This window comes from Elephas maximus, chromosome 15 (assembly GCF_024166365.1).
Source record: "Elephas maximus indicus isolate mEleMax1 chromosome 15, mEleMax1 primary haplotype, whole genome shotgun sequence".
NCBI lineage: Eukaryota > Metazoa > Chordata > Mammalia > Proboscidea > Elephantidae > Elephas > Elephas maximus.
Genome location: NC_064833.1, coordinates 3,926,360 through 3,941,722, shown reverse-complemented (window position 1 = coordinate 3,941,722; position 15,363 = coordinate 3,926,360). Strand labels below are relative to the sequence as shown.

The 15,363-nt window shown below is 46.9% G+C and overlaps 1 protein-coding gene across 17 annotated transcripts in view; it reads right to left on the bottom strand.

Annotated features, from left to right (window-relative positions):
- The window catches only part of PTK2 (protein tyrosine kinase 2), a 252,208-nt gene that overhangs the window by 54,646 nt on the left and 182,199 nt on the right, over nt 1-15,363 (bottom strand). For 13 of the 17 annotated variants that reach the window (XM_049854317.1, XM_049854311.1, XM_049854312.1 and 10 more), the window contains 4 exons: nt 8,387-8,471; nt 4,273-4,373; nt 2,075-2,190; nt 522-622 (listed from right to left, as the gene is read on the bottom strand). In XM_049854317.1, the coding sequence (XP_049710274.1) occupies nt 522-622; nt 2,075-2,190; nt 4,273-4,373; nt 8,387-8,471 (403 nt within the window). The other 4 variants (XM_049854324.1, XM_049854325.1, XM_049854322.1 and 1 more) reach the window with 4 other exon arrangements.

The following is a 15,363-nucleotide window of genomic DNA, read 5'->3' as shown; positions in this document are numbered from 1 at the left end:
AAGTCAAGGTTCATTTTTCTTTTTGGCCTATGGATGTCTAACTGCTCCAGCACCATTTGTTGAAAAGGCTATTCCTCCTCCACTGAATTGATTTTTTGCACCTTTGTCAACAATCAAGTGGGCATATCAGAACATATCTCTTTTGGGGGGGAAAAAAAAAATTGAGCCCGTTCTCATTTATTGCTCTGATTCCTTACCTTTGTAATAACTGCTGTCTTCCATGTATTGCCCTGACTTCTCACCTTTGTAGTAAGTGCTGACTTCTCACCTTTGTAGTAGGTGCTGTCTTCCATGCACCGCTCTGACTCCTCACCTTTGTAGTAGGTGCTGTCTTCCATGCACCGCCCTGACTCCTCACCTTTGTAGTAGGTGCTGTCCTCCATGTTTTACCCATTTCTCACCTTTGTAGTAGGTGCTGTCCTCCATGTATTACCCATTCCTCGCCTTTGTAGTAGGTGCTGTCCTCCATGCACTGCCCTGACTCCTCACCTTTGTATGTAGTAAGTGCCCTGACTCCTCACCTTTGTAGTAGGTGCTGTCTTCCATGCACCGGGATAACCCAAAGTCTCCTAGTTTTACACAATCAGGCGAAGACACCAGAACGTTCCGAGCAGCAATGTCCCTGATAAATAAGAATTTAGGGAAAGAAAATTTAAGACAAAAGAACACAAAGCAGAAACCCACAAATTCATCTATATTAAGACAGTTACTTTAAAACATGGCTTCTCTACAAGGCAAACAGGAGATGACAGATTTAGAAAGACACATTTTTTTTTTATTGCAAATATATTCCCTTTGGCACATATTTTACTCATTAACAGGGTTATTATTATTTTCAATGGGGGCAAGTGTATCCTTAGATAATGAAAATGCTTCTTTCTTCTCCTAAAATCACATTACCAACTGTGTGAACTGATACCGAGACACAGCCAGCACTGCTAAAGGGATCTCCCTAAATGAAGTGACAGTTCTCTTCACAACACCACTAAGTGACTTTGTTGCTGTAGTCCACTTTAATGCTGGAAAATCTTGAAGAAGCAGAATCTCTAATGTAGTATTTGGAAAACATAAGGGCTTTCGACAGCATTCAGCTGCAAACAGAAATTCCGCAGATGTCACTCGTGACACTGGTAAGCAGGGAAGTCAAGTCCCAGGGTAACATGGTTTTAGGAACCGCACCTATGTGCTCACTGCTCTAGTATCAGGTACAGGCTCTCAACAGTACTGCTGAAGGAATAAGGGACTGCTGACCGGCGCACAACGTGCAAGAGCCCCGTGTGGGAGCCCTCTGAAGGACCGGCACTCCGTGGCGCAGCACTGCACTGACAGGACGCGATGCAGCATGACGTTCCAGCAGCGCTGCACAGCCGATTCCAAAGGGCCACGGTTCTGCAGTGCACAGTGCCTCCTCCCTCCCTGCTTCTCCACCGCCGGCCTGCCCTGCTCCGCCTGCCTCCCCTGCTCCGAAGGCAACCACTGAGCCAGTTTCTTTTTTTTTTTTTAAATAACATTTTACTGTGTTTTTGGTGAAGGAGCCTTGAGGGTGCAGTGGCTAAGTGCTCGGTTGCTAACCAAAAGGTCAGCGGTTTGAACCTACCAAGTGCTCCGTGGGAAAAAGATGTGGCAGTTGGCTTCCGTAAAGATTATAGCCTTGGAAGCCCTACGGAACAGTTCTATTCTGTCCTATGGGGTGGCTATGAGTCAGAATTGACTTCACACAAGTGTGCTGGTGTTTTTAGGGAAAGTTTACCTAGCAGTTTAGATTCCCATTCAATAATTTCTACACACTTGTTCAGTGACCTGGGTTATATTCTTCACAATGCGTGAACATGCTCATTCATTACTTCCATTCTGGTTGTTCTGTTTTCATTAATCTAGTTACCCTGCTCCTTTACGTTCTCATCTTTGTTAATTGTTGACCATTTCGTCTCATATAGGTGATTTTTCTCAAAGGAGTACAGCACTTACGGGTGATACTCATTATTTTTTTAGTTACCTTGTTATTTAGCTACAAGATGCTCTCGGGGTGGGCTTTGCCAGTTTCTTACTCAACAGCTTTATGAAGGTATCTTACCTGTGTACAAATCTTTTGCTCTCTAGATACGCAAGGGCTGTACTCAGTTGGTAGGCATACAGAATCAGAGACGCCAGATCCAAACTGTATTTCCTCATTTGCAAAAATGACCTCAGCTTTTAGGACGGTGACCAAGGTGAAAAAGGAAAAGAATTAGGGACAGAGAACAGAAATTGTTAGCAAAAAAGCAACGTTCAACAACAAGCTGGTCCACTTCCAAATGCATTTTTACTACCAGAGAACAGCTTCCACTCCTTCCCTAAGGAAAGGGGCACAGCGAACAAGACATTTCAGCTCTGAAATTACGGTCTGCCCTTCTTTTTGTGAAATCTACTGATCACAACCTTCATGACTACAGTTTACATGATTATCTCAAAAAGTACAAAAAGATGTGCTTCAAGGGAATAAATAAATGCACAGTATAAAATATTGCTAAACAGTAGTAATAACTGGAGAACAAAAACATCTTGTTACGATTTAAACAAATGTGATACACAACCCTAGTCAGTTCACCTCAGCTTTAAACCTCACTGTATCTCTAGGGACGGCTGAGGGTAAGGCTGTGAGGAAGGGAGGCCGGAAGGGCCTTCCCCTCCCCAGTGAAGTTTTAGATGCGGAAGGATAAAATGGGCCCACATAGAGTATTTATCCCACTGTGCTTAATTGTCCTTGCTCAGCTAATTGCTAATATAACAGAGGCAGGTAACTTTAACACCCTAATTCTACAAAATCAATAAATTAGAAACATTCTGCATTATCTTTTTAAGCCTGAAGAATAAGCATATTCTCTAAAGCAAAATCAGAAAAATACTGTGAACAAAAAACCTACACAAGCGCTCCATTTATCTGGAATGTAGGGCAGAGAAAGACCCATCCCTTCCATTGCATGGTCAAGCCCGGCCATCAATGCAGGTGAGAAGAGCAGCAGGTGGGCCTTGCAGCAGGTGTCCTGACAAAGGAGGGAGAGCTGCCCCTTCCCAAGGAGGGAAGTCACCCAACTACTCTTGCGTTCCTGGTCACTGGAAACTTGAGTACCCATTAAGAGCAAAACTGGTAGCTTTTAAAAAAGAAGGAATGTGTATAGTAATTTAGAGTTTTTCCTTAAATAGTTAAAAGTTGCTATATTTTAGTGCCAGGAAGCACGGCTGTCTGAAAAGCCGCCTTGTTGTAACCCCCAGGGTCCCACAGCAGGCTGTGAGCAGAGAAGCTCACACTTCAGCAAATACGCAGGGCCAGTGGGCATAGAGGGCCGGGCCCAGCAATCTGCATCTCTAACCAGTTTCCAGGTGGAGCGGATGCTGCCATCGCATCTTTTCCAGACCACCTTGGAAAAGCACTATTAGAGTTTCTGTATTTTGGAGGAAGCCAAACAAACATAGCCGCCTGTTCTTGGTCTACTCACATTTGAAAAACAAATTGTGGTTAGTATCAGTTGGTCTAGAGGATAGTGCAAAGATAATCCTCAAAAAGATTAAGGAACTATTTAAATTTTCCTAAATTTAGCCACCTTCCACTTAGCTTCTTTTATCCTCAAGTTGGAGCCCTGGTGGCATGGTGATTAAAGCGTGCAGCTTCTAATAGAGAGGTCAGTGGTTCAAAGCCACCAGCTACCCTATGGGAGAAAGATGTGGCAGGCTGCTTCTGTAAAGATTACGGCCTTGGAAACCCTATGGAGCAGTTCTACTCTGTCCTATAGGGTCACTATGAGCCAAAATTGACTCCACGGCAATGGGTTTCGTTTTTTTATCCTCAAATTATTGAGCTGTTTACATTTTCCTAAGTTCTGTTTCAACTCAGCCACTTCTTTTACCCTCAAATCACTGGACTGTCTCTTTAGGCTGTGGCACTGGGGGGTGGGGGGGTGGGGAATAAAGAGCACCCCAGCCCCCTGCTGCTACTAGCTCCGACAAGGCTGGCTGGGGAAGACACCACTGCCAGCACTGAGATGGATTACCCGGGAATTTAATGGTGAAAATATCACACCCATATTATCTGAACCAAAACCATGATGGTGTTCATCTAAAATTGGAACTCTCCTGAGAACCTGAGATAAAGTGTCAGACACCTCCCTTTCTTAAACACAGCACATGAAATGCTAATGCGGACTGACTGGTCTACGAGCAGGAGACCACCGTCTAGTGACTGTGACCATGGGCCCCCAGCACTCCCGGCAGAGGGAAGGGCGGAGGGTGCGCTACCTCCCCAAGCGTGCACAGCTCCATGATTATCCAGACGGGATTCTCCGTGATGACACCAATCAGCTTCACGATGTGAGGATGGTCAAACTGACGCATTGTTACTAGGAAGGAAAGTATCCAGTTATTCTTTGGCAAACTCTTCAAGTTTCCCTGAAAACTGGCTCCCTAAGAACACAGACTGAAGATGTGGGAACCATGAGCTTAATTCCGCAAACAGACCAGTCGGGCTTGGCAGTGGTGAACTGATCTTCACGTGCACAGAGGCACAGTGACTGAGGATGAGGAGGAGGGTGACCAGGAAACAATTTTCAGGGGACAAGGACTTGTGAGCAAAGGGCTAACAAACCCTATCTTCTCCTCTACAGACAAACTTGACCTGGGGTTAACATTCTAAGCTTTGTTCCCCTAGAAACCTGATAAAGTTAGAATGTGTAATTCAGTTATGAGGCACCACTCCTTATGGTAAAAACCATGTCTACTGGTACACAGCACCTGATAAACACCTGGTGGGAAGCCACCGCTGGAGCTTCCCTGAGCAGAGACTCTGGGTACCGGGCATGTCCCTCCCAGGGCCCTGGAAGCGATGCACGTAGGCTGTTACAGGGCATTTCTGTTTTGGACATGGGGCTTCTAAGCCTGAGTGGCTCCTGCACCCACCATTGTGACCCTGTCCACTTGCATTTAAGCGGCCACTTATGGGGCCAAAAACTAGTTCCTGGGCTGCTGTGAGGACTCCTGCAGGAAGAAATGCCCATGGCTGCCTTGCTGAGCGTCTGGTTCTGCATTCTTCTCAGAGAGGCTCTGGTGCCAAGCAGATGGAGCCTCCAATCACCAAGAGGGGCACCGCACACGTATATACAGACCTATGTGTACAGGTGGAGACCTGATGCAAAGCTTAAGAGCCCAGCTGCCAACCAAAAGGTTGGCAGTTTGAATCCACCAGCTGCTCCTTGGAAAACACTACAGGGCAGTTCTACTCTGTCCTATAGGGTCACTATGATGGCAATGGATTTTTTTTTTTAGGTTATGTACATGAAGATACTTATAACTGTGCATATTTACAACTTCTGATAGCAGGGCTAAAAAGGTCACCTCTATAATATACTATGAGTTGTAAGTCTCAGGATAATCTTCACAGAACTGCAGGGTCGCAAATCAGAAGTGACTGTCCAGGTGACCTAGTTCAGTGGTTCCAAAAGCACCTTATTTCAGACTTTTTAAATGGGGAAAAAAAAGTTTATTTGAGGAACCAACACAGGGTTGATTTTCACCGTAACAAGTAAGGGCATCAGAACAATAGCAGAAACCATGATCCTTTAATATCATTAACCTGTTATAAGTTAACAGGTATATGAACATTGTCAGGAGAAGTCATGAAAGACTTTGAAATGGGCAAAAAAAAAAAAAAAAAATTAGCGGGTGTCCTGTCCAGCTCACTCATTTGGGCTATTCTAGCTTTTCACTGTCTTTGAGGGATTTTAAAACTCAATGAGCTATAGATAATTGATAACAAGGGACAAAGTTCTTGTCCACAGAAATGCACATTAGTTGTGCCTGGTGCAATGTAGTGCATTTTTTGCATCCATTTGTAAATTCATTTCAGAATTCCTTATTCCTTATGGATGTGTGGCCCTTGGAATTCTCCTGTGAACCAGCTGTAATAACTTACTGGTTCCCTCATTAACTGATGATTTTACTACTGGTCGCTACGAGTTGGAATCAACTCGACGGCACTGGGTTTGGTTTTGGTTTATTCCATTTCTTTGCCTAGTCTGTTAGAAAAAAAAACGTTTACGTTCACTTGCATAAGACAGCCCTTAGAAAATCTGACACCATGTTCCTGTTCCTTTAGTGTGTCTCCTCCTGACTAAACAACTTCAACCCCTTCTCAGACGGCACGTTTCCAAGGCTCTTCACTACTAAGTTGCTTTCCACCAAGTGAGAGCCACGTTACCGATGTCTACTGGAAGCGTGGAGCCTGCCACCAGGCCTGGGTCCTCCCCTGAGCTCACTCTGGGCACCTTGCTTCCTGTCAACACACCCAAAGGTCACCTTAGAATCTTGCAAAGTTGCCTCACCTTCCCGGGAGATAACTCAAACCCCTAAGGTTCCCCCTCCACACCATATTCCAGATGTAGCAGCTTTTAAAAATGTAACACAAACACCCAACACAAAATCCCGAGGGTATTATTAAATTCCACCTTGCCTGCTTCAGTTCATTGCTTACTTGTATTGTGATTTCTCTGGATAAAAGGTTAGGCACCTAGGGTGTTTAGTCTTATTTTCAGCGTTATTTACTATCATTTTCGGTTTCATGTTCTCCTCATATGCAATTATCAGACCTTTTATGCCTGTTGTGAACTAATCATCAAAAATACTACATAGCACAGGGCTATGAGGAGAGCCACGTGGTCCGTGGGAAACCATCCAGGCTGAACTAGAAGTCTACACGCGTACTGGTTCTACCAGTTATTTATCCATTAGGCCCGGGGCGTAAACAAAGGCCTGCTGGCCACCCCCTCTTTCTATAAAGTTTCACTGAAACACGACCTGCTCATTCTCTCAGGTACTGTCTACAGCCTCTTTTCCATAAAAGGAGGGCTCGATCGTTGTGACAGACTGGTAGGGCCCACAAAGTCTGTAAGATTTACTACCTGTCTGCCCTTTACAGAAAAAGTTTAATGACGTCTGACCTAGGTAACACCTGCCCACCTGTGTATGGAGCCGCCAAAGCCCTGTGGAGGTGTGTGCGTACTACATCTAACACAGCGTCCTGAAACCACAGCCAAGGACCCTTTCAAAGGCGAAAACGAGCTTAGTGTGACCTGACCACTCTTATAAAACTGTTACTGATGCTTGTAATGGTGATTTCAAAGTTCTACAAAAATCATAATACAGTAACTATTCAGAAAAAGTTTAGGAAAAATAAGCAATTTAAAAATCTATTTTTGAAAACACACAATGCCACCAAAGGTCAGGCAGACAGGGTGTCAGGCAATGATGGCCAGGCAAGACAGAAGTCTCTGGCCAGGCCTTCCTGTGCTTACATCAGGCTCAGGAACAGGATTAAGGACGTACTCAGACCTAAGTGATGAAGCGACACAGGATTTCCTGCGGGACTTCCTAACATACCAAGATGGAAAGTAAAAGGCACGTGTTTGATGTACATTTAACGAAGGGCACCAAGCCTCATCCACACAACAAATGTCTGCTAAGTGCCTCCTGTGGTACACACTGTGCTGGGCCCTGAGGGTAGAGCCGTGAACAAGAGACCTGGCCCGTGTCCCCATGGACCTTACAGTCTAGAGGTAGAGACACTCCGCAAGGTTTATAAACAAGGTACGTTTAATTACGAGTACTTACGAAGGCAAAGACCATGTCCTGTGACAAGAAACACCAAGGGGAGACCTACTTTACATATGGTGGCCAGAAAAGCTTTTGCTGGGGAGGGACATCTGAGCTGGGGGCTGAGACGGATCCAGACATGTGAGGGGAGAGAAAGGGGCCCACAGCTGAGGGCAAGTGGGAAAGAGCCTGAGGCACACAAGACAGTCCCAGAGGTTGCATTCAGGAGGTGACAAGAGGCCTGTCACCCAAGGCAGCCTCACCATGAGACGCACAGGCCAAGAGCAGAGAAGGAAGCAGGGAAGTCCCTTGTCACCTGGGAAGGCATGAGAGGAGTTCTGTGTTTACTTCTGGGTGCGTCTTTCTGATTCTGTAGCAGGACCAGGTCCTAGGCCTGACTCCTACACCCATCTGGGGGCTCCCTCAGGTCAGGGCTGTCTGGTTCACTTCTGTGCTTTCAAGGCCCGGCACCTGGGGCTGGATCACTGATCCACCACACCAATTCTAGAGCAGATGTCAGCAGCACAGGTTCCCACATATAAAGGGAAAGTAAACCAGTCTGCCACTAACATCCCAAATACCATGGTTTACCTGGGAAAATATGTACATAGGTGCCTGTACACAGACAGACGTTAATTGTGCAAGCAAGATAAGAAACGTAGTCGTCTCACAAAAGCCGAAACATTGTTTTTCTTACTTCTTCAGAGATAGCTTGGGTTTGACAGATACAAAGTCAAATGGAGCTTCAGAAAAATTTCTAGAGACTTACAGGCTTCTTGAAGGAATTTCTCTCTCACGCTGTCCGAAGTACAGTTTTTACACGTTTTAATTGCAACCGCCAAAGCTGGATTCTCCTGTGTTAGGAAAATTATAGAATCACACACACATGCGAAAAGAGGTTCTCCACATTAACCACTGGGTACACTGGCGGAAAGCTGTTCATCCTGCAGCTACGTGGACTATGGACCAGACAGACTCGGGGATGTAAAGTGTTCTGAGAGGAGCCCAGGGAGCACTGGGTATAAATACTCCCTATAAAACCCCAGAAATAATGTAAAAGGTTGCAGGCAGCATGCTGGCCCAGAGGCCTCAGGTGAAGAATCTCTGATTTTAATTCTCCCCATTGGTCGTCAAGGGCCCTGCGCCATCCCCGTTGGTCGTCAAGGCCCCTGCGCCACCCCGATTGCTACTTTTGGAACATGCTTCAGTTTCTTCGTGCTCTTCAACTCAGCATTTGAAACTTAAGTTTGTGTGGTACTGACAAAAGAAAAGACCCCAATGGTTACTCATGAAAAGAACATCTTACAGAAACACACGATGGCCCCGTAAGCCTGAGTGAACAGGGTAAGCAGCACCAGGTGAGGAAGTACAGGCTGCAACCTGCTGACAGGTCCACCTGCTGACATGGGCCAGCACCCAGGGTCTGGCTGCTTGAATGAAACGCCAGCAAGACAAAAGACAGGCTGCTGGTGAACTCCCACACAGGCCTGAGTCCTGAGTATGAGGCTCCTTCCCACCCCTGGGCCCCCACTACATGTGCCCACGATTATCCCCTAAAATTACTAAGCATCTAGTACGTTTCCAGGTGCCTGGGATACACCAGTCAGCAAGAGAGGCAGCGATCCCTGTTCTCAGCAAGCTTACAGGCCAGCGAGGACCACCGACAATAAGCAAGTTCATTACACACTCGGTAACAGAGGGGCCAGGGGATGGGAGTCAAGCAGATCTCACCCAGTGGGTGAGGTGTGAGTAAAGAACTGAGGCGGTGAGGTGTCAGCCAGCCGCTTCATGGGGGCAGGCCTGGCAGAGGGCGTGAGGGAGGACATAGCTAAGCTCGGAGGAGGCTGGGGGGGCTGACATGTGCTCTGGTGTGGTACCGAGATGTGGCTGCAGGGAAGGCAGGCAGGAGCAGGGGCTTTGCTAGGAGGCTGTGGCAGCACCAGGGGACTGACGGTGGGAGTGCAGACATGGATGTAGCAGCGGTGGTGTGAGAGGGCTCGGATTCTGGATTTACTCTGAAGGCAAAAAAAGCCTGACTTCCTGGTGGGTTGGAAGGGGAAGGTTTGGATGTAGTAAGTCGAGAGGTCTTGGAGACAGCACATCACCCAGGTGGCGCGGGCAGTGGGAGAGTGTGCTTAGAGTTCAGGAGACATGTGAACTAGAGATACAAACATGGATGTCATCAACACTCTAGCATGTACGTAAAGCCACGGGACTGGGTGGAGTCACCAAGGGAGCGAACACAAAGGTCCAAGGACCGTGGCTTGGAGTCTGCGACGGAAAGAGGTCAGCGGAAGAGGAGAAACAGCCGCAGACTAAGAAGAGATGACCAGTGAGCCAGGAGAAACCAGGAAAATGTGATGTCCTGAAAGCCAATCTCTTCCCTCAAACAAGTTCAAAAGACAGGGACCAGGAAACACAAGAAATAAGAGGCCATCTCTTGCAGATCAGTAGAACATTCATTCAAAAACGGCTGCAGCAGTATATCGACAGGGAACTGCCAGAAATTCAGGCCGGTTTCAGAAGACGACGTGGAACCAGGGATATCATTGCTGATGTCAGATGGATCCTAGCTGCGAGCAGAGAATACTATAAAGATGCATAAAGATGCTTACCTGTGTTTTATTGACTATGCAAAGGCATTCGACTGTGTGGATCATAACAAATTATGGGAATAATTATGGGAATTCCAGAACACTTAATTGTGCTCATGAGGGACCTGTACATAGATCAAGAGGCAGTTGTTCAGACAGAACAAGGGGATACTACATGGTTTAAAGTCAGGAAAGGCGTGCATCAGGGTTATATCCTTTCACCATACCTATTCAATCTGTATGCTGAACAAATAATCCGAGAAGCTGGACTATATGAAGAAGAACAAGGCATCAGGATTGGAGGAAGACTCATTAACAACCGGCGTTATACAGATGACACAACCTTGCTTGCTGAAAGTGAAGAGGACCTGAAGCACTTACTGATGAAGATCAAAGACCACAGCCTTCAGTATGGATTACACCTCAACATGAAGAAAACAAAAATTCTCACGACCGGACCAATAAGCAGAATCATGATAAACAGAAAAAACTGAGGTTGTCAAGGATTTCATTTTACTTGGATCCACAATCAACACCCATGGCAGCAGCAGTCAAGAAATTAAAGATGCTTTGCATTGGGCAAATCTGCTGCAAAGGACCTCTTTACAGCGTTAAAAAGCAAAGATGTCACCTTGAAGACTAAGGTGCACCTGACCCAAGCCATGGTATTTTCAATTGCCTCATATACATGTGAAAGCTGGATACTGAATAAGGAAGACCGAAGAAGAATTGACGCCTTTGAATTGTGGTGTCGACGAAGAATATTGAATATACCATGGACTGCCAAAAGAATGAACAAATCTGTCTTGGAAGAAGTGCGGCCAGAATGCTTCTTAGAGGCAAGGATGGCGAGACTGCGTCTTACATACTTTGGACACGTTGTCAGAAGGGATCAGTCCCTGGAGAAGGACATCATGCTTGGCAGAGCACCGGGTCAGCGGAAAAGAGGAAGACCCTCAACGATGTGGACTGACACAGTGGCTTTAACAATGAGCTCAAGCATAACAACGATTTTAAGGATGGCGCAAGACCAGGCAGCGTTTCGTTCTGTTGTGTATGGGGTCGCTATGAGTCAGAACCGACTCGAAGGCACCTAACAACAACAACAACAGAACATCACAGAAGCTTCCGTTTAGCAACTGTATGCTTACCTAACGCTGGGCTTTAAGTGATCTCTGCAGATCATCTATTCTTCTTCTTGTTTCGTATTGTGTAATTCTGTCATGGAGGGAGACGGAGGGAGAAACAAGTGGGGAGAACGCAGGGAAAGCTGCGCTCTAAGAAATGCCGAGTTAGGGTCCAGCTCCACGCTGCCGTCCCTTGACTCCCAAGCCTCCTTGCCCCCTTTCTCTTGAGAGTTGAGAGGTAAGAGTCGAAATACGGATGAAATCAACCAGGCAGAGACAGTAGCTCCAGAGTGAGGAGAGGAAGCCAAAGGGTGTGTGCGCTGATTTTCATCTTCCCTACTCCTCTTTCCCTGGAAGGAGCCCTGGTTGCACAGTGGTTAAGCACTTGGCTGCTAACCGAAAGGTCAGAGGTTCAAATCCACCAGCTACTCCTCAAGGAAAAGACCTGGCAATTGCTCCCATAAAGATTATAGCCTTGGAAACCTTATGGGGTGGTTCTGCTCTGTCCTATAGGGTCACTATGCATTGGAATTGACTCGATAGCAATGGGTTTTCTTTCTCTGGGAGCAGTCAGGTAGCGCCCTAATGAGACAGGTGTGAAGAGCACTGAGCCCCTGGGAAGGACTCAGATGACTTAATCTTCCTCTGCTGCAGTTTTCTTGATCGGTTTTGAACATTTCTATGCTATACGTACATTACCTTATGGGGTTTACATATGTTATCTTATTCTTCAGAACAAGCTTGAAGGCACAGCCTAGGGCACCCATTTTACAGAGGAGCCAGCAGAGGCCGACAGGTTAGGTGGAGTGCTGAGGCTAGCCTGCTGGCACGGGGCACACTCCTGGGTTATGGGGCACTGCTCCAGGAGGTGTGCAGTGCAGGTGGTTCGGAGAACCAGCAGGTAGCGGCAGCAGTGTGGTCACACAGCACCCCTCTGAGCGGCAGCCACTGCTCCCAGCCTGGGGGGAGTGCCACTTGTCACAAGATTTCACTCTGAAATGGTGTCCATGGCTAATTACTTAAGTGCTGATGAAGCTTGCATATCTCAAGCTTTCTCAGAGGAGTTCTAGCCACTCAGCTGTGGACAGTCAGTCACATCAACCACAGCGGAGAAGACCGGGATTACAGGAGGTACAGGAGGACTGATTTTGCTTCTTACCTTCTCAACACTGGGACGTCCAGGACTGTCCTCTCAGCTCTATCCTAAGTTATCTCACTGAGAGCCAGAGACTCAAGTGCCATTTGGATGCTGACTCCAAATTTATATTTCCAGTCCTGACTTTCCCTTTCAGGCCAGACTCACACACTCAACCGACTTACTCTCTATTGTGACCAGCATGTGGAAAAGTGTTTTTTAACTCAATATGACCAAAACGAAACTCCTGATATTCCGCCACTAAATCTACTTCTTCCCACGTCTTCCTGTCTCACAGAGAAATGGTGTTCACAGGGACGCTCCAGAAGCCAACTTTGACTTTTCCATTTCTCTCAGCCCCAGACCCACCAATCCAGGAGCAAGGCCTGCTGACCCCACCTACATCACCAGCCCAGAATGTGACCGACCCCACACCTGCGAGCTCATTAACGGTAACACTGCCGCCTGCCCCAACCCTACCTTGGCATCTCCCTCTGCCCTTCTACCACCCAGTCTCCACAGCAGTCAAAAGGAAGTTTCCAAAGTGTTAATCAGATCATCGCATTACTCTGCCTAAAACTTCAGGAGTCCCTGTGTAGCACAAACCGGTAAGTGCTCCACTACTAGCCAAAAGGTTGGCAGTTCAAACCCACGTAGAAGCTCCTCAGAACACAGGCGTGGTGAACTGCTTCCAAATGGTTAGGCTTGAAAATTCTACACAGCACAGTTCTGTTCTGCATACATGGGGTCACCATGAGTCAGGAGGCAACTAACCACAACAACTGGGTCCACAGGCCACTCTTCTACCTCAACGGCTCTGCAGGCCTCACTTCTGCCCTCCGGCACCATGTTCACACAGCCTCCCTTCTGGTCAGGCCTGGAATAGTCCTCCCACTGAGGTCCTGGTTCAGAGGGGCCTCCCTGGCCATCCTGACTAAAACAGAGCCCAGCCACTGCCCTTCACTCTACCCAATCACCTGCCTTCCTTCTTAACCCTCATCACAATCTGTTTTAGTCATTTACTGATGATTTACGTGACCGCTTCCTCTCATGCTTTCACATTCTCATTATTATTTTACATTACCGTCTCCCCTCTCTAAAATACAAGTTTTAAGGAACAGGAACTTGTCTGTCAAAAAAAATCCTGTTTAGGATAGTACCTGGTTCATAATCTGCTCAATAAACACTTGTAAAATTGATGAGTGCTATTCGTATCTTCCTTTTAAATGCAGAGGCTCACCTACAAGTTAGCTGTGGCATATTTCTCATAATACGTTAAAAAAGTACAGTGAAATCTGTGAGGGCTGGAACTCAATGGGCCTGCCTCATTTTTCCGGGTCTTGCAAGTTTTCCGCCTTTGAAAGGGTGCAGTCTTACTACTTTTTATTGCTCGTTTTAGTGGAAAATATTCGTGTTTTCATTCTCTGTCAGGTTTCCCATCTTACAGAGTTTCCAGCTTTCGCAAGTTTTACTGTATTTACTTATTTTAGATTTCACACTAAATGCACACTATATGATTCTAGGAAATAAAATATTTCCGAACTAGAAGCGTAAGTGGTAAAATGGCTATAACCCAAGATTCAGGTAGCTGCGGTCCCTGCCTTCACACTCGACAGCTACGCCTGGGTGCAGAAGCCTCAGGGCAGCTTGGGGTGGTGACGGTGCCCTGGTCCCTGAAGGGCAGAACGGTCGGCTCACACCAAGGGCACAAGGATCACAGAGTGCCTGTCCACTAATGCCCGAGCTCACAGCCTTCTGAGAATCACTAGCACACGCTGTGCTGACTGCACACCACAACCGCTCTGCTCTGATGAGGTTAGTCTTGTCCTTCTTAACTAGAATGTAAATTTTTTTAGAACTAGGACCATGAATTCTATCTAAATGTAGGAATTGACACACATCAGAGGTATTCAAAAAGTATTTGTTGACTGATACACTTCATAGTCCCTGGGTGGCACAAAGAGTTAAGCCCTTGACTACCAACCAAAAGACTGACAGTTCAAACCCACCCAGAGGTGCTTCGGAAGAGAGGCCTGGCAATCCGCTTCAGAAAGATCGCGGCTACGAAGACCCCGTGGAGCAGCTCTACCCTGACAAACACACGGTCGCCGTGAGTCAGAGTCAACTCGACGGCAGCTGGTTTTTTTGGGGGGTTTCTACTTTAGAAATGACATAAAATGCCCATTTTATAAAAAATCTAAATAACAACAAAAACTTCTCTACTCGTTTAAAACTATCATCGGTTCTGTCAATTAATATTCAAATACCCACTGAACATGGTGCTCTAAAAAGACCACCCCAGAAATGCAAAGGCAACACTGCTGGCTGAAGATTCCTACTTTCAAAGGCAGCACCTGGACAACGGGACGCAGACCACGGTGCTCAGCATCAGTCCACGGGCAGGGACCTGTGGCCACAGCCCGTCCTGGACAGCAGAGGACACCAGAGGCTCTGGTCACCGAGAGACCAGACTGCTGCTGGAGGAGAGTCGATCCAAAGCAAGGTCAGAACTCATGCAGAGGTTCTTTCTAGAAACTAAAAAGGGGTAGATTCAAACAAACTTAGGTTATCGCTCAAGATCTGATTCAAAAACCCTCCTTAAAACATAGGCAACATTTAGGAAAGAGGGAACTTGTTCCATAATTCTTCATTTTTAAAGGTCCGGCATGACCTCTCTGGCCTCACTTCCTGTTGCTCTCCTCCTCCCCCGGTGGCCTCGTGCGTCCCTGCCCTACATTAGGCCCTTGCACTGGCTGCTCTTCCTCCCCGACCACTCTTCCCCACGAGCAATCTCAGGGATGGCCCAGCCCCTCTTAGAAAGCCTCTCTCACCTATCCCGTGTGGTGGCACCCTGACCCCTTGCTCTGCTGCTCTCAGGGCTCTTCTGAGC